Source organism: Oncorhynchus nerka, linkage group LG9a (genome assembly GCF_034236695.1).
Source record: "Oncorhynchus nerka isolate Pitt River linkage group LG9a, Oner_Uvic_2.0, whole genome shotgun sequence".
Lineage (NCBI taxonomy): Eukaryota > Metazoa > Chordata > Actinopteri > Salmoniformes > Salmonidae > Oncorhynchus > Oncorhynchus nerka.
The window spans coordinates 42,312,521-42,339,283 of NC_088404.1; the positions used below are offsets into that span (position 1 = coordinate 42,312,521).

Below are 26,763 nucleotides of genomic sequence, written 5' to 3' on the forward strand. Positions count from 1 at the left end.
ACTGTGAACTGCATTGTAATGTGACAATAATAAAGACACCATATTTGAGAAACGAATCATCATTGTGTCATGCAGTGACTCCCATAGATGTTTTCCCATAGCCAATAGTTGCGTTGGTTGAAGTCAAATTGTGAAGACCGTATACTGTATACGGTATATCTAATTTGTCTATGAACAGGTTGGAGCGCATGACTGAGGAGTTGTCTATAAATCTGCGCGTAAATGGAAGAGGTATGTTCAGTGGAACAACGTCTGCAACCGCAGTATATTTGAAGTAAATATAAAGTTTTTTTTCTTCTCACTTTCTATGTTACTGAGTCATTGTTCAGGATATTCGAAGACCATACGCGTAACCGACCATGCAGGTAGGCCAGCTGCCTAAAACCTAAAGGGAAATGTGCACGTTTTCTTAGTGTACACAATGTACATCAATTTCCTCCAAGCGAAACTGTCGATGGCCGTCTATCGGCGCGCACGCTGCAATTATATATGTTTCTATAGTCTTGTATTCTTTGGTAATTTTTTCTTTCGCCGTGTTACCAGTTTATTATCCTGTCAATGTACAGATTACTTACTTGCCCCGGGAATATTATCTCAAGGACCGCTTCTGCCAGGTGTTTAGTCAATCCAAAGGGATTTAAATTGAAATGGGGGAATCCATTGCTGGGAGATGTCTTTATTCCTCAAGACAAAATCATCTGGTTTCTTCACTTGTACAAAAAGTTCAGATTTTGGGTAGTACAGGCACTCGAATGTTTGAATATTTGGAATTTTTCATGCAACTAGGCATATGATAATTAACCTGTACGTTGAGGCATGTTGAAGCCCAACCCCTTCATGCTTTGCTTACATAAGTGTTTTTCCCCAAGTCTTCCAATTACAGGTATCCTAGTATGACAAAGACATTAAATGAAAGCACACCTAAACTCTGTAGCCTAAAAGCACATGGTAAAGAAAACACTGGAACATTTTCTTTTGGGTATTATTGGATAGTCTATCAGTGATTTACTGTAGCTTAATGTTCAACTGAAAAAGTAAGCAACTTGTGAAAAAGTAATTCAACTTGTGAAAAAGTCATTCAACTTGTGACCTTTTGCTCAATTTTAATGACTCGGAGCTCTTACACACTCACGTTTCACATGCTGCTCTATACGAAATGACAAAATGTGTATTTTCCCAGACAGACTTTGAATGTCACCAAAGTATCTATTGCCTGTGAAATGTCACCCACTCTTTCTGTATTCCCAGTTCCCTCTTCCTTTATTGCCTGCCGTCCCCCTACTGAATGTTTCATTGAGAGGAATCCTGGAAGTATGACATGATCTGGCAGAAATCATGTCATACTTAGACACTTAGTAGAGCTGAGTTATGCAGAGTAACGGACGTGTTAATGTAATTAAGTATCTCTGTTTATGCTCTAGATGTCTCGATCAGTCACTCTGTGGGGACATGAGGAGGTAGTATTAAGGCAAATGTGTACATTGCATCAATATGGGCCTTGTGGTCTACATTGCTCAGAACAGTTCAACAGCCATATTTTCTTCAGCACACCCTAAAAAGAGCTCTTTTTACAGAAAGGGTGGTCAATCGAATGTATTTATAAAGCCCTTTTTACATCAGCCGATGTCACAAAGTGCTACACAGGAACCCAGCCTAAAACACCAAACAGCAAGCAATGCAGATGTAGAAGTGACATCTGACTAGGGAAAAAGGTGGACTTTTGTTTTACTCTACCCTCTCAAAAGTCATTTGAGAGATTGGGCCAAAGAGAGGGAAAACTTTAAAACAAAACAAAAATTGTTTATCCAATGTAAATACTGGCAGTTCTGTATGCATTATATTTAAGAGGGCTCCATATTTGGCTTCTGCAAATATTAAGACAACGTGCTGCATTTTATGTAGAGGAGACTAGTAAGAGAGAGCATTATCTATCGAATGCTCTCAATGGAAAAGGCAACTCAAGTGTAGTGGTATGTATAGTAGTAATGTTTACTGTAAAATGGAAGGACAATAGTAACAGCTCATGGACTGTTCTGGAAATATTTGCATTCTCAAAGCATTAAACCCTTTAGCAGCAGTTCTGTGTTCCAGCAAAGAGAGGCAAGGCAGAGCGTGTCAGAGGGTCTGTCTTCAGGGTTATGATATAGCAGTGTTGCTTAGAGGAAAACCTTGGTCTCTTTACAGGTTTGTGACATTAGTAATATGCCAGAGGGCTTTTTGGGATATCCTTCATTCAGATCAGGGTGTGAGAGAATGGGTGTGGGTGGCAAGTTGACTCATGTTTTAAAGGTCCAGTGCAATCAAAAAGGTTATTTTTCGTGTGTTATATACAGTACCTGTCCAAACTGTTGACACATACCTACTCATTACAGGGATTTTCTTTTCTTTTTGCCGCAGAGTGAAGGAAAAGCAGCCAACAAGTGCTCAGCATATGTGGGAACTCCTTCGAGACTGTTGGAAAAGCATTCCTCACGAAGCTGGTTGAGAGAGTGCCAATAGTGTACAATGCTGTCAAGGCAAAGGGTGGCTACTTTGAAGAATACAAAATGTTTTGATTTGAATAACACTTTTGGGGGGTACGACATGAATCCATATGTGTTATTTCATAGTTTTGATGTCTTCACTGTTATTCTACAATGTATAAAATAGTAAAAAATAAAGAAAAGCCCTTGAATGAGTAGGTGTTCTAAAACTTTTGACTGGTAGTGTATGTACAGTTGAAGTCGGAAGTTTACATACACCTTAGACAAATACATTTAAACTCAGTTTTCACAATTCCTGACATTTAATCCTAGTAAAAATCCCTGTTTTAGGTCAATTAGGATCACCACTTTATTTTAAGAATGTGAAATGTCAGAATAATAGTATAGAGAATGATTTATTTCAGCTTTTATTTCTTTCATCACATTCCCAGTGGGCCAGAAGTTTACATACACTCAATTAGTATTTGGTAGCATTGCCTTGAAATTGTTTAACTTGGGTGAAATGTTTCCGGTAGCCTTCCACAAGCTTCCCACAATAAGTTGGGTGAATTTTGGCCCATTCCTCCTGCCAGAGCTGGTGTAACCGAGTCAGGTTTGTAGGCCTCCTTGCTCACGCACGCTTTTTCAGTTTTGCCCCACAAATTTTCTGTAGGATTGAGGTGAGGGCTTTGTGATGGCCACTCCAATACCTTGACTTTGTTGTCCTTAAGCCATTTTGCCACAACTTTGGAAGTATGCTTGTGGTCATTGTCCATTTGGAAGACCCATTTGCGACCAAGCTTTAACTTCCTGACTGATGTCTTGAGATGTTGCTTCAATATATCTATATAATGTTCCTACCTCATGATGCCATCTATTTTGTGAAGGGCACCAGTCCCTCCTGTAGCAAAGCACCCCAACAACATGATGTTGGCAACCCCGTGCTTCACGGTTGGGATGGGGTTCTTCAGCTTGCAAGCCTCCCCCTTTTTCCTGCTAACATAACGATGGTCATTATGGCCAAACAGTTCTATTTTTGTTTCATCAGACCAGATTACATTTCTCCATGAAGTACGATCTTTGTCCCCTTGTTTAGCTGCAAACCGTAGACTGGCTTTTTTATGGCGGTTTTGGAGCAGTGGCTTCTTTGCTGAGCGGCCTTTCGGGTTATGTCGATATAGATAGTTTTGTACCTGTTTCCTCCAGCATCTTCACAAGGTCCTTTGCTGCTGCTCTGGGATTGATTTGCACTTTTCGCGCCAAAGTACGTTCATCTCTAGGAGACGTAACGCATCTCATTCCTGAGGGGTATGACGGCTGCGTGGTCCCATGGTGTTTATACCTACGTACTATTGTTTATACAGATGAACGTGGTACCTTCAGGCGTTTTGGAAATTGCTCCCAAGGATGAACCAGAATTGTGGATATTTACTATTCTTTTTCTAAGGTCTTGACTGATTTCTTTTGATTTTACCATATGATCTCAAGCAAAGAGGCACTGAGTTTGAAGGTAGGCCTTGAAATACATCCACAGGTACACCTACCAATTGACTCAAATTATGTCAAAAAGCCTATCAGAAGCTTCTAAAGCCATGACATTTTCTGGAATTTTCCAAGCTGTTTAAAGGCACAGTCAACTTAGTGTATGTAAACTTCTGAGCCACTGGAATTGTGATACAGTGAAATAATCTGTCTGTAAACAATTGTCTGAAAAATTACTTGTCATGCACAAAGTAGATGTCCTAACCGACTTGCCATAACTATAGTTTGTTAACAAGAAATTTGTGGAGTGGTTGAAAAACGAGTTTTAATGACTCCAACCTAAGTGGATGTAAACTTCCGACTTCAACTGTATGTATGTATATTTCTACACTTAGGTTGGAATAATACTGTGAAATAGCGGAGGTGCATAATGATGGCAACCCCCATCCACTTACCATAAATACCTTGTTTTGCCGTATTGTAAATTGCTCTCCGTTACTCTTTATTTTTTATATGATTATTAGCAGAGTGTACATGATTTACAGTTTATCTTCCAGATCCTGTCAATTTTAAAAAACAAAGTAGATTGTGCTGATGTATTGGCACATTGAACCATATCACGCTCCTTAGTTGAAAAACTTAGTGGATAGTGCTAGAACAATGACATCATGTCTGAATTCTACCATATTTATGCACGTTCGCCCTCGTGAAAATGATAATGCCTCTTTAGTGTAAGAGCTGTTTGAAAAGGCTGTCTGAAATTTCAGCCTGTTTTGTGGGGCTGGAGTTTTGGCCTGCTTGGTGAAATCACCAGGCAGTAAATGAGTTAATAGACCAATAAGAAAGAGTTTCTAACTTCTCTGCCAATAACGGCTAGTTTTCAGTTTCCCCCTCCCCACTCAGACCGACACAGACAGTCTTAGCAAAATACTTGTCTCTTTGCTAAGAGCTATTGTTGTCATTTTTGACCATTTTAATTGATAATCACAGTAAGGTTGTTAGCCAGAAATCATTTGATATGGAGGTGCATTGGCATTGTTGTTGAGTCTTGACTGAGTGGGAGATGGTGCATGCAGTTTGTTGGTAACTCATCTTTTAAGGGTACAAGAGGGTGAAGGTAAAGTTCTCTAACAACACATGTTATTTATTTCTAAGCTTGGTCATCAGGAGTATCTGTTTGTCCACTCCACAGGGCTGGGTGTGACTGAGGCCAGGCTGCCGTCTGTGAGGCCCTAGCTAGAGATGGACATTGAGGTGGGCATCCAGGAGGAGGACATGGAGGGCTCGTGGACCTTGCTGTCGTGGCTGGCCTCCTGTGTGATGGTGTTTGGAGGGGCCCTGCCTTACGTGCCTCAGTACCAGGAGATCCAGAGGAGCAGCAACACTGAGGGATTCTCCACCCGTGTTTGCCTGCTGCTGCTCATGGCCAACATCCTACGCATCTTCTTCTGGTGAGGCCAGGGGAGAGAAGGGTCACTGGGACTGGTTTCAAAGTGAACAGAATAAACTATTGAATGCTCACTCACATGTTGAAACAAATGACTTGGGAGCATACAGCAGTTTGCAGGTTGTCGTCTTTACATTAAACATATGGATAGAAAAGAACTAAGTGGTTAGAGGAAGTGAGCATTGTCTGTACAGACACTGAATTTTGATTAGTTACCGTAATGTCTACCTACAGGATAGGGAAGCAGTTTGAACTGACTCTGCTCCTCCAGAGTGTGGTGATGATCATCACCATGCTAGCTATGCTCCACCTTTGCTGCAACATCCAGCAAGCCAATCGGATCAGCACCAACCAGCACCACTTCACAGGTAACCAAACCATAACCACATCAGGCAAATATCCCTACTTCACTTGTAGGTTACTGTAAAAACACATGTATTACACATTTATTAAGTCCCAACCATTAAGTCCACACACTCTTTAATATCACCTGAGAGGCAATAGAAATGGCTAAATATGCTGCATGTACAGTACTTGCCAATTACAGCTCATCACATTTGACAAATGATCACTCATCACATGCAATACATATAAGCCTATGTAGTGGAGCTCTGTTTCAACACTGAGCTCTTGCCAAAAGGGGGGGCCATAGGAGAAGGTATAATCACTTGGGCCTCTGGAATATCTTTCTTGTTCTATTTCTCGCTTGCTCTCTTTCTCTCACACTCTCTCAGTCTTACGCCATTTCTTGTTTGGATGTTATAGATGTTTATGTTTACGCCTGGGGTCCTTTTGAATTAAGTGATTTTATTATTATTATTATTATTTTTTTTTTATATTATTAGGAGGATTAGTGTGAGAAAAGGGGAAATGTTGGATGGATATATGCATATGGCTGTCACGTAAAAGAGAACAGCGGCTGGGGTCAGCGGAGCAGCGGCTGCTCCTCGACTCTCGATTGAGAGTCTGAGGAGCAGAGTTCCGAAAGAGATTTCTACTTTTCAATTCACGTTACATCCTTTCCTTACATTTCACGGTGGCAGGGTTTTTACAACTAATGCCGGTTTGCCTGAGGCTGATGCCGTGCAGGTGTTTGTACCCATGCATACACACACACACTCTCATTCAAATAAACATATACAAGAACACACAGTAGTGCCAGACCTGCACACAAACATATAAAGTAGGCATTCAAATCAAATCAAATCAAATTTATTTATATAGCCCTTCGTACATCAGCTGATATCTCAAAGTGCTGCACAGAAACCCAGCCTAAAACCCCAAACAGCAAACAATGCAGGTGTAAAAGCACGGTGGCTAGGAAAAACTCCCTAGAAAGGCCAAAACCTAGGAAGAAACCTAGAGAGGAACCAGGCTATGTGGGGTGGCCAGTCCTCTTCTGGCTGTGCCGGGTAGAGATTATAACAGAACATGTCCAAGATGTTCAAATGTTCATAAATGACCAGCATGGTCGAATAATAATAAGGCAGAACAGTTGAAACTGGAGCAGCAGCACAGTCAGGTGGACTGGGGACAGCAAGGAGTCATCATGTCAGGTAGTCCTGGGGCACGGTCCAAGGGCTCAGGTCCTCCGAGAGAGAGAAAGAAAGAGAGAATTAGAGAGAGCATATGTGGGGTGGCCAGTCCTCTTCTGGCTGTGCCGGGTGGAGATTATAACAGAACGTGGCCAAGATGTTCAAATGTTCATAAATGACCAGCATGGTTGAATAATAGTAAGGCAGAACAGTTGAAACTGGAGCAGCAGCATGGCCAGGTGGACTGGGGACAGCAAGGAGTCATCATGTCAGGTAGTCCTGGGACATGGTCCTAGGGCCCAGGCCAGTTGAAACTGGAGCAGCAGCATGGCCAGGTGGACTGGGGACAGCAAGGAGTCATCATGTCAGGTAGTCCTGGGGCATGGTCCTAGGGCTCAGGTCCTCCGAGAGAGAGAAAGAAAGAGAGAAGGAGAGAATTAGAGAACGCACACTTAGATTCACACAGGACACCGAATAGGACAGGAGAAGTACTCCAGATATAACAAACTGACCCTAGTCCCCCGACACATAAACTAATGCAGCATAAATACTGGAGGCTGAGACAGGAGGGGTCAGGAGACACTGTGGCCCCATCCGAGGACACCCCCGGACAGGGCCAAACAGGAAGGATATAACAGCATTGCTGTTATGATTTCAGTTCTCCTTGATGTCCTTTGTTTTAATTTTTTTAATTTTTTACATTTTTTGCATTGTTTGCAGGTTTTCTTCTGTCTTTTCCTTTTTTCTCTTCAGTTCATTCTCTTGGTTGTTGGTGGGGAATGGAATTAATTGTATTTTTTTTTTTTTTGGGGGGGTTGTGGGAGGGGTCTCGAATGGTTGAGGGAAAGCTATTGGGGAACTGTGGGGGGGGATCTTGGAGGGTTCGGAATTCACAAGATTGTGATCATGAAAAATATATGTCATAGTTGACTTTTTCATCACTATCATGAACACGCACTTTCACACACAAGGTTGGCTCTGTTGCGGAAAGACTGATACATGTTTGATAGTGTCTTGATGCTGTATTGTTTGTCCTTCATGTTCTAATGCTTTAATGTTGCCCCTTGTGTTTTTTGTAATAAATCATTATAAAAAGAAGCAAATAAAAAGCCAAACAAACACGACATTCTTGGTCCGCAACTCAAATTGACCATAACTATCACAATGGCCACTAGCCAGTTAGCACAAACTATTTAACAATCGGACAACTTTTATTCTGAAAAGTACAGTATTACGATATTAAATCATGCAACCAAACCATATTACACCCTTGAATAATGCAACATTCCACAAGCATGTGCAGGCAAATAAAGGGTTTATTTTCTAAATTAGTTGACAATACACCGCTGACTCCTACTCGCTAACAACATGCTTCATGATCAAGTAATGTTAGCATATCGATAATGAATGCTTACCCATCTTATCCACACGACTATAAAAGTAGAGTAACGCTGTCATAGTGTCGTACATATTATTGTAATATAGGCTACACAGCTAGGTAACGTTAGCTAGCGAAACAGAATCATTTCTATATCTTCACATAAACATGCTGGCTGTAGCTGAATGCTGACGTTTAGCTGAACCATAGCTAGATGGTTGCTCTCAACTTTAATGGGGTAGGTAGTTTAAGGTTATCTTAGAAAAAAAACAGGCTTCATTTGATCAATATCATGGAAGTCATATGAGGTCAAAGCAAATTGCGAATTTTAAAATATGAATAATTCCCTGGGAAGTTGATTCATGCCTGGACCTTAGTGTCACAGTGCGGTCTAGCAACAAACAAACAAAACACGGCGACATTTACAGAATGAATCCGGCTGTTACTATTTCAGGTAAAAACTCAAAGCTGTTTCAAAAACATTGCTTTGCTATTATGTGTTGACTCAATGAGACATTTCTGTTTAGAGGGGGGCGGTTGTGTCGTGCGTTACCTCTGAGGTAGCGGTCGAGACGTGACAAGGTCACAAGTTTACATTGCAGTATATGTGTAGCATGTATGTGAAGACCCTTTTAGAGTGACTGGCTGTACTCTAGTAGCCATTGTACTGGGGACCCGGGAGGGCCAGAGTCTGTCCAAGTTCATGCTCAGTCAGCTTTTATGGACTGGATTTATGGGTAATTATGTTTGCACACAGATTTTAATCTCTTTCAGCACAATTACAGAGCCAATCTTAAAGCAGCTTTTTATTAGGCTGCAGACTGAGAACGAAATTAAATCTCGTAATATTCCAATAATTTAAAAGTTATTAGATCCCTAACTTCTTGGCACTAATAATGTACCTTTCATGTTGATTGATTACTGAAGAGAGGTTAAGTTATTCATGGTGAGGTTATTCATGGTGTAGATATCGGTGAGTAAGTATGGGGTGTGTGTACCCATGCGCACGTGTCTGAGATTGTGTTAAACTGTAGATAATCCTTACTGGGGATGTGAGAGAGAGTGTGTCGGAATGAGAGTTTAATTTCCTGGTAGTCTTGTCATGTGTATAGTCTTCTAAGGCAGAGTTCCAGACTGTCTCAATTTGTTGTCCCCTGTTGGGAGCTGGAGAGTCTCACTATTTAGTCCATCCATTCTCATCGTGCTCCCAGGAGCTCAGCTTCCAAACCAATAGAGAATTCTGTTTTGACTGCTCCTAATCACCCTGTCCACAGACACTACAGTAGACTGTCAACGACACAAGAACGCTACTTCCTTCTGCTGAAGGGCAGGCAACGTGTCTGATTTCAGAGGGGATGGAGGGGTGTGATGGTATATACTCAGAATAGCCCTTAACCCCCCCCACCTATCCCCTCCCCTCGCTCCCCATCTGAGACCTGCTAATCACTACTGTACTTTCCTTACCTCATGGACATCCGGCTCTATGGCAGCCAGCACAGCAGCACCTGTCCCCATGTAATCATACCACATACAGTGGTTGCTCCACTAAAAGTTTTGCGATTATGCTGTGGACTTAGAGGTAATTTGTGGTTAAGTACGGCACCACTTCATTGCTCCAGACCAGTGCTAAAGGGGAGTTAGCGCACTGATTATGCTTTTGGGTCCTACTGTGTCTCCAACTGACAATGAATGGGCGACATAAACCTAAATAGAAACGTATAATTGTGCACGACTTCAGTATTACTAAGGTTTTTATTCTTTTATTTTGCTCTTACTGTAGTACTGTAGGCCACTCCCGACCGGCCATGTTGTACAGCACTTGAGTGGCGCAAAGGTCTAAGACACTGCATAGCATTGCAAGCGGTGTTGCTACAGATGCCGGTTCAATACCCATGCTGGCCTCGCCTGGGAGACCCATGATATGACTGTAGGTTTTTGGTTTCTCTCCCTCTAAAAACAGAACTAAATCATTCTAAATAACATACTGGCTTTATTTACAAATTAGTAACAATGTCTCACCCCATGTTTAAGAATGGCCTTTTTCTCAATCATTTTACATTATTTGAAAACCATCATCTCCAAAATATTATTTTTTAAACCAAGCGATTATTATTAATTTAGAATGATATAAAAGCCCCTTGGATATTCTCACAGATATATTATTAACCCTGTTATTAGCAGGACAATACAGTTGAAGTCTGAAGTTTACATATACCTTAGCCAAATACATTTAAACTCAGTTTTCACAATTCCTGACATTGAATCCTAGTAAAAAATCTCTGTCTTAGGTCAGTTGGGATCACCACTTATTTTAAGAATATGAAATGTCAGAATAATAGTATAGAGTGATTTATTTTTATTTCTTTCATCACATTCCCAGTGGTCAGAAGTTTACATACACTCAATTAGTATTAGTTAACATTGCCTTTAAATTGTAGCCTTCAGGTTACAATAAGTTGGGTGAATTTTGGCCCATTCCTCCTGCCAGAGCCAGAGTCAGGTTTGTAGACCTATTCAGAAGTTCCATAGTTATTTAAACTACATTTTAGTTGGAGTTAATAAAATGATGATTAAAATACTCTTTCAAAATGCAGATGTTTATTTAGTTATGGATCATAACGAATAACTGTGAATAAATATCACTGAATTACAGATATTGGAACAAAGTTGTCTAATGAAGGTAAAAAAATTGTTGCTTACTGGAAAATACTCTTTCAAACACACATGGTCACGTTGTACTGCGCCATTGTGGCTATTAGCAGGTAGCTGGACAATAGACTTGCCTAGAAGGAGGGTAGGGGAGGAATTATATCGTGAAATGTATTTCTAAGTTAGGTTGGCTGTATCACAACCGGCTGTGATTGGTTGCAATTTTCAGTTTAATCCATCAGAAAAGACAAAACAAAAAGTATTATTATGTATCACACCTGGCGGTGATTGGGAGTCCCACAGGGCAGCGCACAATTGGCCCAGCATTTCTCTATAAAAATAAATGAATGTTTTGGCCTTTATAAATATTATTTTGTCCATTATTCAAATTACTATCGCTTACTTTCGTTTTTTTTTTTTAAGATATAACCTCCAAAATATAGATGTATATATGTATATTATCAAGTTGATGGCACAGTCATATAGCCAGTCACCTACATAAAGCTGAGTGACTCATTCATGGCTTTGGATTAAAATAAATAAGTACTAACATTATTTCTGATAGTCTTTAAAATAAAGAAATGTTTTGGTTATCCTGACCTGGACACCATGTATAGTATTATAATAGCCCATTGTGGGCTATTAGCAGGACAATATACCTTTACCAACACCTCTGTATTTTGATACTTTGTGGATGGGGACTCCTGAGTGGCGCAGTGCAAAATGCATTGCTACAGATGCAGGTTCAATACCCGTGCCGGCCACCACCGGGAGACCCATGAGGCGGCTTTTGGTTTTAATTTAGAATCCTCCAATCCTCTATGTGTAAATATTAGCGGAGAGTCACGTCATATTTGTCTATATACTGTAGGCCTACCGTAGGCGACATGAGTCTCACTAGTGTTGAGTAATGTGCTGTTAAAAGTGGTGTAGGTCTTATTTAAAGAGCATGTTGAAGTTCGTTTTGCTTGGAATAGAAACACTGTAATATTAAGCAAATAGCAGTCAAAAGTTTGGACACCTACTCATTCCAGGGTTTCTTTATTTTTACTATTTTCTATATTGTAGAATAGTAGTGAAGACATCAACTATGAAATAACACATGGAATCAGTTAAGTACAAATTCTTATAAGGACAGCCTACTCCTTCCGCCCATCGGGGAATTGAACCCTGGTCGCCCGCGTGCCCGCACGACACAGGGATTCTTTAGCTAAATAGCCCAGTATTGTAGGCTACTCCCGACCGTCACCTTGTACAGCGCCATGTTTTCCGTTCCATCCTATTGGAAGGGTTTTTCCGTTTGGAATAGAAACACCATAATGTTAATCAAATGAATTATGCAACATTTCTTAAAATCAGACACGTATTCTATGTTCTTACAAAAAAGGTTTTAAATTCTCTAGTACAGCCACTATTGAAGGCTATCAAATGCCTCTCAAATATGCTCTCTGGTGGTCAAACTAGCACTAACTAGTATTAATGATACCAGTGGTTCACACTTAAATAACGTGCCATAGAATTCTGCAGTACCATTCAAGCTGCGCCTTAGTACTCTGCAACTTTCAAAGGACGAACCACTGAACACACACACACACACACACACACACACACACACACACAACAATAAACCAAAAACACACATGCAGACAAGTACCTGTGTTGAGAGATGCCATTTAGCTTCCTTTAGTGGGGGTTACCTGAGGTCAGTAGGTAGTATATGTGCATAAGATACCCTAAAGGCACTCAACGGTAAAACGAAATATGTCCTAGCAGGTGTTTTCTCAGCACATTATTTGGAATAGCACCTCAAGGACTAGTCCATTAAAGTACCACCAGGAAATAATGAGAGAGTGCTGTATAATGTGTTGTAATGTGGACTGCACTAAGTTCAGTGTTATTGTCTCTGCTCACACTTGAATGACTTTGCTCTGACTTCCACTGACTGCCCAAAGGCCATACATAACAGGTTGCCCTTATGATGCAGGTTTTAGACGTGGACTGAGGAAAAGGGGAAAAGGAAATACAGATGTTATTATAACCCTTATGATGTAGGTTTTAGACGTGGACTGAGGAAAAGGGGAAAAGGAAATACAGATGTGTTATTATAACCCTTATGATGCAGGTTTTAGACGTGGACTGAGGAAAAGGGGAAAAGGAAATACAGATGTGTTATTATAACCCTTATGATGTAGGTTTTAGACGTGGACTGAGGAAAAGGGGAAAAGGAAATACAGATGTGTTATTATAACCCTTATGATGCAGGTTTTAGATGTGGACTGAGGAAAAGGGGAAAAGGAAATACAGATGTTATTATAACCCTTTTAGCAACTTTTAAGTTGCAAAAATGATGAAGATACTGTTTTTTTCATGCTGCCGAGTGCTCCAAAATAATGTTTCAAGAATTACAAACTAATTGAAACTGACTGATAGATGGGGAACTAAATGGAATGAAATGAGCATTTATCCTCAATACATCAAGGTCCCTAAAGAAAGGTTGACTCGCTTTATTGTCGGTGAGAGTCAACATCATGTTGTGACGTGTGTCTGGAGTGGCAGAATGTTTTCTTTTGCAGTTACATTTGCCCTGATTGTTTCTGAAAGACAAAAACAATTATAAATTGTTGTGGACCTGGAAACAGAACGTTTGAATCAATAATGTTTTACGTTTACTTTTTCCCAAACCTAAATATACGGCACAGCCCGTGAATTCTGAAACATTGTCTACTTGGATTACAGTAGGCCTACTTACAGCACTTCCATGCACTTCCATGCAAAAGATCAACCCATGCGCATCTGTCTGTTCACCTGTTAAATTATACTGCATGTTATAAACTGCTCTCATTTTCAGATGCGTAGAGCAAAAATTGGAATTATAATGGCCTGTTTAATAGGTCCAATTAAATGACAGATGCGTATGGGTGTTGTATGGCTACTAAGGGAATATGAACTCACCATGGCCAGAAAAGATGAGGAATTTATTCTGCATTGGTTGTGTTATAAATCGATTTTCACTCCTCTCACTAACAGCAATCTTGTTGCATCTTGTTATTATATTTAGCTACCTGTTTTTTTTGTTTGTTATGAATAATAGTGTCATCATATATTCCCCATTTGCACAAGGCTACTATGCCACTTGTCTTGCAATTCAATACTTCAACCACTAGAAACTGTGCATACATATGGTCTAAAGCACATTCTCGCGTCAAGTTAAGTTTTTATTAATGCCAACTTTTGCGTGACCCTAAGCATGATGGGATGTTAACTGCTTAATTAACTCAGGAACCACACCTATGTTGAAGCACCTGCTTTGAATATATGTTGTATCCTTAATTTTGGCAGTTACCTGTATGTACTAATGAATTAACAGAGCCATCTACTGGTCACAACTGCACCCACCATCCTGTCTGTTCATTGCTCTTTGTCATACACTACCTGTAACTGTAGAAAATGAGGGAATGGACAGCGGCTGTGTTGTTGACTCAGAGGTAGGCTTCCTTGAGCAGTGATGACTGTATACAGTGAGTACTTATGCCAGGTGCCTTAGTGGAGTGGTCTGTTTGTTTTGGATGAGTTTGGCTGTGCTGCTCAGTGTAGTTCGGGTCTACTCTACTGTGGTCTGAACTGGGACCGCCAGTCTGTCTGCCGCTCAGGTGTGACCGCTCTCAGCACAGGCTGAGCGTTTATTACTCCCCTGTATTTACACAGAGGTGTACACTGTGTGTAATTAAAGCCTAGATAAGTCAAATGAAGCTAGTGGGGTGTGTAAGTAGAGTACAGTTGGTGACGTAAGCTGAATATAATCAGTAGCCAACCCTTCAGTTTTGTTGTTCTTCAGTTGGTTTTGCTGAAGTTAACTTAATTGTTATCTTGTGCTTTTGTCCATGGCTCTGACTGTGTGCTTGTTTTAGAATCATCCCCATGGGAATGTTTGCATAAGCTCTGTTTCTGGTTAGGTGTTGGTGATATGCCTGGGCCCTCTTAAACATGGAGAACTCCGAGTGCTCAGTCCTCTTCTGGGAAAGGTCGAGTCAGACTACTGCCAGTGGCTACTCCCACAGGGTCATATGAATTATTAAAAAGGGCAAGAAACACAGCAGATAGCCTACGCAGCAGACTGACTTGTAGTTAGAGTGTAGGAAGTATCTTCGCGTGACCCCGGTGTTTGTACTTTATTTTGTTGATGTTTTTCATCGACCTTTTTGTGGCGCCTTTAATAGTGTCGCACCGTATTGACATTGTGCAGAATTCCAAATCACGGTGCCTCCTGTCACCAATACATATTGACAGTTGCTGCACTGTGGGCCTGTCAGAATGCCGTTGGTTATTTGTGGCCAATTTATTTATTCATGAGCTCATCTTTGACCTAAGTGTCCTGGTTCTTCCCCCCCCCACCCACACACAGTAGTGTAAGATGGGAAAACAGGACTTATTACACCAACACCATTGATCACTAGTTCTCCCATGACTCTGACAGTACTGTCAATCCAGAGCAGACAGAGGGCTCTATATGTTTTGTGTGCTCCCAGAGGGCTGTCTATAGATGGGCTGCAAGGCTAGAGCTCCCTGTTAACTACAGTATATCTCAATCCCCTCTTAGCAGACACTATTCTCTTTCCACCACTGTCCCAATTTCCCCCTGCCTTCCCTCTTATCTTCAGTCATTGAGGCCTTAATTAATCTCTTGTCTTCCCCCCTCTCGCTTCCTGTGAGTCAGAGGATGACAAGGTACAGGTGTGACAGACAGGTTGCTGAAATTGGCTCCCTAGAGCAGTGGTTCCCAACCTTTTTTTTAACCTTGGCACACCTTGATGGGATAGAAAATTCTGCAGCATGTCTAAAATGTCCCTATTAATTTATTGAGTGGTAATGACCTCCATCTCATCCATTCTGCAAATCATCTATTTTCTGTGACAAATGTTTTTTATAGATTAAACAGGGTTTATTTTAAAGGGAAATGTCTACATTTCTGAACTTCATATTCATCATCTCCAGCACCACCCCAACATATCTGAAAATGGCACTTTTCTATGTTTTGTGGAAAAAGATGGAGGAGGATAAGTGTTTTCAATGACCTCATCGGTGTGCATTGGGATTTTAACCAATTATGAGTAGGCATTGCCTACTAATTGTCTGTCATTGGAAACACTTATCAATTTTTTTGACTGCAAGACAAACTCACTATTTTCACATAAGTTGGAGATTATGAATATAAAGTTTCTTCTGAGAAGGCTTCCATTCAGCCACAAGAGCATTAGTGAGGTCGGGCACTGATGTTGGGCAATTAGGCCTGGTTCGCAGTTGGCATTCCAATTCATTCCAAAGGTGTTTGATGGGGTTGAAGTCAGGGCTCTGTGCAGGCCAGTCAAGTTCTTCCACACCGATATCGACAAACCATTTCTGTATGGACCTCGCTTTATGCACAGGGGGATTGTCATGCTGAAACAGAAAAGGGCCTTTCCCAAACTGTTGTCACAAAGTTGGAAGCACAGAATCGTCTAGAATGTAATTGAATGCTGTAGCATTTAGTTGGCACTATTCATTGGGACAGGTAGCGTTCTCCTGGCATCCGCCAAACCCAGATTTGTCCGTCAGACTGCCAGATGGTGAAGCGGGATTCATCAATCCAGAAAACACGTTTCCACTGCTCCAGAGTAAAATGGTGGCGAGCTTTACACCACTCCAGCCGACGCTTGGCATTGCGCATGGTGATCTTAGGCTTCTGTGCGGCTCCTCGGCCGTGGTAACCCATTTCATGAAACTCCCAATGAACAGGTCTTGCGCTGATGTTGCTTCCAGAGGCAGACGATTGTCATATGTTATGCGCTTCAGCACTCGGCTGTCCCGTTCTGTGAGCTTGTGTGACCTACCACATCACACAGCTGAGGAGTTGTTGCTCCTAGATGTTTCCACTTCACAATAGCAGCGCTTACAGTTGACTGGGCAGCTCTAGCAGGGCAGAAATTTGACGAACTGACTTGTTGGAAAGGTGCCATCCTATGTCGGTGCCACTTTGAAAGGCACTGAGCTCTTCAGTACGGGCCATTCTACTGCCAATGTTTGTCTATGGAGATTGCATGGCTATGTGCTTGATTTTGGTTGCACATTTTGGGGAATATTTAGAGGTCAAAACTTTCCGTGGGAATTAACGGAAATAAATTTAAATTAATATTAATACCATTTAAATTGAGATGTTTTTTTGCATTAGATATATTTACCATGTCATATGGAGACGTAAACCTTTTACCTTATCATGTATATATGTATATACATGTATATATACCTACCTTATCATTAGTAGACATATTTGCAAATGATGAAATCCTTCCAATAGAAATAAAAAAAACTATTTAGTTATGAATTGAACTTTAATTAAATTAAAAAAGGGAATATTGAATGATCCCCAATTATCCATCGCATCTCCCCAAAATATTTTCAATATACATCTGTAAAATTATAGTCCAGAAACTAAAGCTTTGGTTAGTCTTCCTCTCGGGCTTCGATGTCTTCACCCTGGACCTCCTCAATGTTCACCTCTTGAACATCAGACTGAGACCTCATCTTCACTGTCACTTTCAAACCTTCAAATCAAATCAAATTTTATTTGTCACATACACATGGTTAGCAGATGTTAATGCGAGTGTAGCGAAATGCTTGTGCTTCTAGTTCCGACAATGCAGTGATAACCAACAAGTAATCTAACTAACAATTCCAAAACTACTGTCTTATACACAGTGTAAGGGGGATAAAGAATGTGTACAAAGTAAACAAAGTGGCATAGTTAAAGTGGCTAGTGATACATGTATTACATAAGGATGCAGTCGATGATGTAGAGTACAGTATATACGTATGCATATGAGATGAATAATGTAGGGTAAGTAACATTATATAAGGTAGCATTGTTTAAAGTGGCTAGTGATATATTTACATCATTTCCCATCAATTCCCATTATTAAAGTGGCTGGAGTTGGGTCAGTGTCAATGACAGTGTGTTGGCAGCAGCCACTCAATGTTAGTGGTGGCTGTTTAACAGTCTGATGGCCTTGAGATAGAAGCTGTTTTTCAGTCTCTCGGTCCCAGCTTTGATGCACCTGTACTGACCTCGCCTTCTGGATGATAGCGGGGTGAACAGGCAGTGGTTCGGGTGGTTGATGTCCTTGATGATCTTTATGGCCTTCCTGTAACATCGGGTGGTGTAGGTGTCCTGGAGGGCAGGTAGTTTGCCCCCGGTGATGCGTTGTGCGGACCTCACTACCATCTGGAGAGCCTTACGGTTGAGGGCGGAGCAGTTGCCATACCAGGCGGTGATACAGCCCGCCAGGATGCTCTCGATTGTGCATCTGTAGAAGTTTGTGAGTGCTTTTGGTGACAAGCCGAATTTCTTCAGCCTCCTGAGGTTGAAGAGGCGCTGCTGCGCCTTCTTCACGACGCTGTCAGTGTGAGTGGACCAATTCAGTTTGTCTGTGATGTGTATGCCGAGGAACTTAAAACTTGCTACCCTCTCCACTACTGTTCCATCGATGTGGATAGGGGGGTGTTCCCTCTGCTGTTTCCTGAAGTCCACAATCATCTCCTTAGTTTTGTTGACGTTGAGTGTGAGGTTATTTTCCTGACACCACACTCCGAGGGCCCTCACCTCCTCCCTGTAGGCCGTCTCGTCGTTGTTGGTAATCAAGCCTACCACTGTTGTGTCGTCCGCAAACTTGATGATTGAGTTGGGAGGAGGAGTGCCACTGACGCGGCCCACTACCAATGGCCCTAACTTTAATTTAACTTAACTTAAATTTACTGGAAAGTTTCCGACCCTTTGCACCCCTACCTGTCGGCAACAGGTGTGGCTGAAATAGCCAAATACACTAATTTGAAGGGGTGTATTAAGAAATCAATTACTCTAGCTAAACCTAATTAGATGTTTCTGTGCTAATGGTTTTCACAGATTAAATAAAATGATACAACTGACTTTGCTTGTGATGCGTGCCACAGAAATGATACAAATATAATAGCCTGAGAGCACTGGACTTGAAACAATGATGTACAGATGTAACCACAAGCCATTTAATGTATTATGACTGGCACTAGTGCTCCGAAGTCTAAATTACATGTGCCTTCCACAGGTCATGTTTATAATGAAGTGTTCAATTTATTTTATCAGAGGCCTGTTCCTCTACCAGCTGAACCAGACGAGTAAATGAGGCAAAGCATGGCTGACCATTCAACCAGGGTCAGTGTTGGGTCAAACTTTAGTCTGTCAAACATAATATGGTGTTCAGCGGCTAAGACTGCTCGCCTTGTGTCAAACCACAAGTTCTGATCTGTTCTTGAAGTAATGGAGTATTTCCATTTTTTTTCCTGTTCTGATTCTGGGAAGTTGCTAGTGTATGTCTCAGGCTGAACCCTCACCTCTCTGGATGCCTCATTTTAAATAACCTCATCACGCATTGCACACAGGGAGCCCCTGGACACCTGCAGAAATCATCCTACTGCCACACACCACACTGCTCGCTGTTCTCCTCTCGCTACCATTTTCTCAAATCTTACACAGATTTGATACTGGAAATACTAATTTCCAACTTTAAAAGGCAGAGAGATACATACGCACAAACTTAACACCTTCTTTGCCCTCATCGAAGAAAACAGAGTTTATGCTTATGAGGACTGTGGGCTCCCATTTTCTGTAGTCAATGTGAGTGCTTTTACACCTGCATTGTTTGCTGTTTGGGGTTTTAGGCTGGGTTTCTGTACAGCACTTTGAGATATCAGCTGATGTACGAAGGGCTATATAAATAAATTTGATTTGATTTGATTTGAGTAGAAGTTTCAAGCGTGTTAACCCTTACGAGGCTGCTTTCCTGGACGGCATCCCAAGCCGCATCCTCAGAGCATGCGCAGACCAGCTGACTGGAGTGTTCACGGACATATTCAACCTCTCTCTATCCCAGTCTGCTGCCCCCACTTGATTCAAGATGTCCATCATTGTTCCTGTACCAAAGCAAGCGAAGGTAACTGAACTAAGTGACTATTGCCCCATAGCACTCATCTCGGTCATCACAAAGTGCTTTGAGTGGCTAGTTCAGGACCATATTATCTTGCCCGACACCCTGGACCAGTGGTCGCCAACCGGTGATCTTCAAGGAATTCCGAGTCATGGCAGGTTAGAGGCCTGATGGAGTGGTGACAGGAAACCAACGACAGGTATTCAGTCCCAGTCCTATTGACGACAGTTTACCCAAAAGTATTGCATGGTCTACAGTGTCAAAAGCTTTAGACAAATCTATGAACAAAGCGTTAAAGACCTCATCCACCCGAGCTAAGGTATGTTCACTCTGCCACCATCTAGCAGACAGAGACGGTACAGGTGCATCAGAGCCGGGAAGGAGAGACTGAGGAACGCCTATCACCAGGCCATCAGACTGATGAACAGCCATCACTAGCCGGCTACCTGCCTGGGACTCAGCCCTGCACCTTGAGACTAAGCCCCATGTACACTGAGTACACAAACATTAGGAACACCTTCCTAATATTGAGCTGCACCCCCTTTTGCCCTCAGAAACCTCAATTAGTTGGGGCATAGACTCTACAAAGTGTCAAAAGTGTTACACAGGGATGCTGGCCCATGTTGATGCCAATGCTTCCCACAGTTGTCAAGTTGGGTGGTGGAACATTCTTGATACACACAGGAAACTGTTTAGCATGAAAAACCCAGCAGCATGAAAAACCCAGCAGCGTTGCAGTTAACACTCAAAGGGTAGCATTCCAGAGAGACATAAGAGACTAACGTTCTTTGCTTCACGGAAACATGGCTCACTCGAGACACGCTATCGGAGTCGGTACACGCGTCGCGCTGACAGAAACAAGCATCTTTCTGGTAAGAAGAAGGGCTGGGGGTATGCCTTAAGATTAACGAGACGTGGTGTGATCATAACAATATACAGGATCTCAAGTCCTTCTGTTCACCTGACTTAGAATTCTTCACAATCAAATGTCGACCGCATTATCTACCAAGAGAATTCTCTTCGATTATAATCACAGCCGCATATATTTCCCCCCAAACAGACACATCAATGGCCCTGAACGAACTTCATTTAACACTATGTAAACAGGAAACCACATATCCAAAGGCTGCATTCATTGTAGCTGGGGATTTTAACAAGGCTAATCTGAAAACAAGACTCCCTAAATTCAATGAGCATATCGATTGTGCAACCAGGGCTGGTAAAACCCTGGATCGTTGTTATTCTATCTTCTGCGACGCATATAAGGCCCTCCCCCACCCTCCTTTCGGAAAAGCTGACCACGACTCCATTTTGTTGCTTCCAGCCTACAGACAGAAACTAAAACAGGAAGCTCCCATGCTCAGGTCTGTTCAACGCTGGTCCGACCAATCGGATTCCACGCTTCAAGATTGCTTCGATCACGTGGACTGGGATATGTTCCGCATTGCGCCAAACAACAACATTGACGAATACGCTGACTCGGTGAGTGAGTTTATCAGCAAGTGCATCGGCGATCTCGTACCCACAGCTACTATTAATACATTCCCAAACCAGAAACCGTAGATTGATGGCAGCATTCGCGCGAAACTGAAAGCGCGAACCACTGCTTTTAATCAGGGCAAGGTGACCGGAAACATGACCGAATACAAACAGTGTAGCTATTCCCTCCGCAAGGCAATCAAACAAGCTAAGCATCAGTATAGTGACAAAGTAGGTTCGCAATTCAATGGCTCAGACAGAAGAGGCATGTGGCAGGGTCTACAGTCAATCACAGATTACAAAAAGAAAACCAGCCCCGTCGCGGACCAGGATGTCTTGCTCCCAGACAGACTAAATTACTTTTTTGCTCGCTTTGAGGACAATACAGTGCCACTGACGCGGCCCGCTACCAAAACCTGCGGACTCTTCACTGTAGCCGACGTGAATAAAACATTTAAACGTGTTAACCCTCGCAAGGCTGCTGGCCCAGACGGCATCCCCAGCCGCGTCCTCAGAGCATGCGCAGACCAGCTGGCTGGTGTGTTTACGGACATATTCAATCAATCCTTATCCCAGTCTGCTGTTCCCACATGCTTCAAGAGGGCCACCATTGTTCCTGTTCCCAAGAAAGCTAAGGTAACTGAGCTAAACGACTACTGCCCCGTAGCACTCCCTTCCGTCATCATGAAGTGCTTTGAGAGACTAGTCAAGGACCATATCACCTCCACCCTACCTACCTGACACCCTAGACCTCAGGAGGTTGAAGAAATTTGGCTTGTCACCCAAAGCACTCACAAACTTTTACAGTTGCACAATCGAGAGCATCCTGTCGGGCTGTATCACCGCCTGGTACGGCAACTGCTCTGCCCACAACTGTAAGGCTCTCCAGAGGGTAGTGAGGTTTGCACAAAGCATCACCGGGGGCAAACTACCTGCCCTCTAGGCCACCTACACCACCCGATGTCACAGGAAGGCCATAAAGATCATCAAGGACAACAACCACCCGAGCCACTGCCTGTTCACCCCGCTATCATCCAGAAGGCGAGGTCAGTACAGGTGCATCAAAGCAGGGACCGAGAGACTGATAAACAGCTTCTATCTCAAGGCCATCAGACTGTTAAATAGCAATCACTAACATTTAGTGGCTGCTGCCAACATACTGACTCACGGTAGCATAGTGGTTAGAGCGTTGGACTAGTAATCGAAAGTTTGCAAGTTCAAATCCCAGAGTTGACGAGGTACAAATCTGTCATTCTGCCCCTGAACAAGGCAGTTAACCCACTGTTCCTAGGCCATCATTGAAAATAAGAATTTGTTCTTAACTGACCTGCCTAGATTAATAAAGGTATGCTGCCCCATACCGCCCCATACCCTACATTACTCCTCTCATATGTATATACGGTACTCTATACCATCTACTGCATCTTGCCATCTTGATGTAATACATGTATCACTAGCCACTTTAAACAATGCCACTTTCATATGTTTACATACCCTACATTACTCATCTCATATTGTACCCGATACCATCTACTGCATCTTGCCTATGCCGTTCTGTACCATCACTGATTCATATATTTTTATGTACATATTCTTCATTCCTTTACACTTGTGTGTATAAGGTAGTTTGTGAAATTGTTAGGTTAGATTACTCGTTGGTTATTACTGCATTGTCGGAACTAGAAGCACAGGCATTTCGCTACACTCTCATTAACATCTGCTAACCATGTGTATGTGACAAATAACATTTTATTTGATTTGAACCAGTGCGCCTGGCACCTACTACCATTCCCTGTTCAATGGCACTTACATATTTTGAATGGCACACACACACATGTCTCAAGGCTTAAAAATCCTTTAACCTGTCTCCTCCCCTTCATCTACACTGATTAAAGTGGATTTAACAAGTGACATCAAGGGATCATAGCTGTCACCTGGTCAGTATGTCAAGGAAAGAGCAGGTGTTCCTAATGTTTCATACGCTCAATGTATATAGTCATTGAACGCTGGTCACTTCATATTCTGTTTATTTACTGTTGTTTACTCACTGTATGTATATACTGTATTCTCGCTCATAGCTCATTCTAATATTCCTGCTTCTGTACATATCATTTTATTTTCTGAGTTATATACTGTCTATACACCACATATACACACCATATATTCTGGATTCTCACACATGTTCACTATCTACTATGGATTGTTATTCCTTGTTTAGATAAAAAAAAATAAAGTGAAAATTGTATTTGTGAGACATTCTACGTAAACATTTTGCTGCACCTGCTAGAACAATAAACTTTGATATTTGCTCATCCCTTGTACTTGATTGATTAATTAAGGTCACTAATTAGTAAGGAACTTTCCTCACCTGATTTGTCTTAATTGAAAGGAAAAAACAAAAACCAGCAAAATGAGTTTGACACCCCTGCATTAGACTACACCTGCAGCCATCAAAAGGAAATGAAAAGATCTCACCTATTTCATTAGATGGCACATAAAAGCCCATCTCTGTATGGTGTTTGCCTCTGTACTGTATAACAGCTGTGATATGTCTGGCAAAAGAATTGTGAAGCGCTGAGGGTGTGTGTGGGTTTGTGTGTGTGCGCTCGTGTGGGTTCGTGCACGTGGATGCAAGATGTCTGGTGACTGTTTTTGTGGGTTTTGGTTGTGATGCAAAAATGGGCTGAAAAATGTCCAGCCCTGTTTGCGCCTAGGGCTCTCCCTGAGGCATTGAACGTCTCCCGTCTCCTCCACCTTGTCTCACACTGGGCTCACTGAGAACAGCCCTGAGCAGCACCCAGCCCTCCATACAAACCTCTCACTCTAAGAAACACAACACCTTACAGAGTCTGTGTCCCAGAAATATCAGGTCCGGTTTAGTGTAACGCCAGTCTGGCATTTTACAGTGGGCTGCTCTAACCTTGCATTGGCGCTGATACCCAGTAAGGGTGTGATTAGGCAGAGTAGTGTGGTGCCTCCAGCCCCTTGACCCTGACAAGTTCCTATTAATTAGCTCTATTGGCAGGAAGGATCCAACACACACACTTGACGCATCAATTGGCTGAACTCTGTCCCCTATCTCAGAATGCTGTTTCAGATCAAAGTACGAATAATATATGCCAGAACTGACAGACTGAACAAGGAATGCAGAGAACCTGTTTGGACATAAGGAAGCACCTATTGTCTATGCTGTGCAACCCCTGTTAATGGAGCGAGGATGGAAAATGCCAGAGGGAAGCAGAGAGACAGAGGAGTGAAAAGGCATAAAAATATACAGTTTGGTGGAGTTCTAGAGATTCAGACAGAAAGGCTGACAAGATTGAGGCAACCGCTTATGATTTGTCATGCAGGGGAATGGTAAAGGATATGTCCACATCCACCAGAATAAATTGGCCGCACTGTCCTCAATGTCTGACCCCACTGTCCTCAATATGTCTTGGTTGGTGATGTGATCGTCCCAAGCCATTGTCAGAGAATGTCCCCCCCCCATCCCATCATCCACCACTATGTCCTTGCTGTCTCATGATGCTCTGTGGTTGCCCCGGGAGGGAGGGAATAAACTGCTGTAACCCCCACTGCCCCACCGTCTGACCGGAATATATACTGAACAGAAATATAAACACAACATGTAAAACGTTGTTCCCATGTTTCAGCAGCTGAAATAAAAAATCCCAGAAATGTTCCATACACACAAAAAGCTTATTTGTCTCAAATTCTGTGCACACATTTGTTTTACATCTCTGTTACTGAGCATTTCTCCTTTGCCAAGATAATCCATCCACCTGACAGGTGTAGCATATCAAGAAGCTGATTAAACAGCATGATCATTCCACAGGTGCACCTTGTCCTGAGGACAATAAAAGGCCACTCTAAAATGTGTAGTTTTGTCACACAACACAATTCCACAGATGTTTTAAGGGAGTGTGCAATTGTGGCATGCTGACTGCAGGAATGTCCACCAGAGCTTTTTGCCAGATCATTTGTTTATTTCTCTTACCATAAGCCGCCTTCATTGTTTTAGAGAATTTGGCAGTATGTCCAACCTTCCTCACAACCGCAGACTCCGTGTAACCACACCAGCCCAGGACCTCATAAGTCTTCTTCACCTGCAGTATTGTCTGAGACCAGCCAACCGATTAAACTGTGGGTTTGCACAACCAAATCATTTTTGTTGTCAGAAACCATCTCAGGGAAGTTCATCTGCATGCTCGTCGTTCTCACCAGGGTTTTAACCTGATTGCAGTTCGGCATCGTGACTGACTTCAGTGGGCAAATGCTCACCTTTGATGGCCACTGGCATGCTGGAGAAGTGTGCTGCTTTAACGGATGAATCCCGGTTTGGCAGACAGCGTGAATGGCGTCATGTGGGCAAGCGGTTTGCTGATGTCAACGTTGTGAACAGAGTGCCCCATGGTGGCAGTTGGGTTATGGTATGGGCAGGCATAAGCTATGGACAACAAACACAATTGCATTTTATCGATGGCAATTTGAATGAACATAGATACTGTGGCAAGATCCTGAGCCCCAGATACTGACTGGTTCCCTACTTTTTTGATGTCATTTAGCAGACGCTCTTATCCAGTTACATACATTTTTTTGTACTGGTCCCCTGTGGGAATTGAACCCACAACCGTTTGTATACCAACTGAGCCACACGGGACCTATCTGTGACCCATTGTCTGACTCTCAGATGCATATCTGTATTGCCAGTCATGTGAAATCCATAGATTAGGGCCTAATTCATTTATTTCAATTGACTGATTTCCTTATATGAACTGTAACTCTGTAAAATCTTTTAAATTGTTACATGGTGCATTTATATTTTTGTTTATTTCCTCTTTATTTAATTGTCCATTTTAGACTGACATTGAAGCAAGATCAGAGTAGTTGGCATACCTCTACACTATTGTCTCGTTCCCCGTCTAATGTAATGTCACTTATACTTTATTTCTCTCCCTTAATCTTTGATGTTGCTTTCACTCATTCCCCAACCCCCTCCAGCCATCCCTCTTTCCCAAATCAACTAGTCATTTTGCATTGCAACTACAGTGCATTCGGAAAGTATTCAAACCACTTCACTTTTTCCACATTTTGTTACTTTACAGCCTTATTCTAAAATCGATTGAATAATTTTTTCCACCTCACCAATCTACACACAATACCCCATGATGACAAAGGGAAAATAGTTTTATTTTGAATGTATTTAAAAAATATATATATACCTTACATAAGTATTGAGACCCTTTGCTATGAGACTCGAAGTTGAGCTCAGGTGCATCCTGTTTCCATTGATCATCCTTGAGATGTTTCTACAACTTGATTAGAGCCCACCTGTAAATTC

At 42.1% G+C, this 26,763-nt stretch overlaps 1 protein-coding gene across 3 annotated transcripts in view; it reads left to right on the top strand.

The window, feature by feature from the left end:
* The window catches only part of si:dkey-246g23.2 (solute carrier family 66 member 2), a 73,846-nt gene continuing 47,083 nt past the window's right edge, over nucleotides 1-26,763 (top strand). The window contains exons 1-3 of one of the 3 annotated variants that reach the window (XM_029668162.2): nucleotides 1-231; nucleotides 5,137-5,395; nucleotides 5,626-5,759. In XM_029668162.2, coding sequence (XP_029524022.1) covers nucleotides 5,187-5,395; nucleotides 5,626-5,759 — 343 coding nt within the window. In that variant the 5' untranslated portion in view covers nucleotides 1-231; nucleotides 5,137-5,186. The other 2 variants (XM_029668161.2, XM_029668163.2) reach the window with 2 other exon arrangements.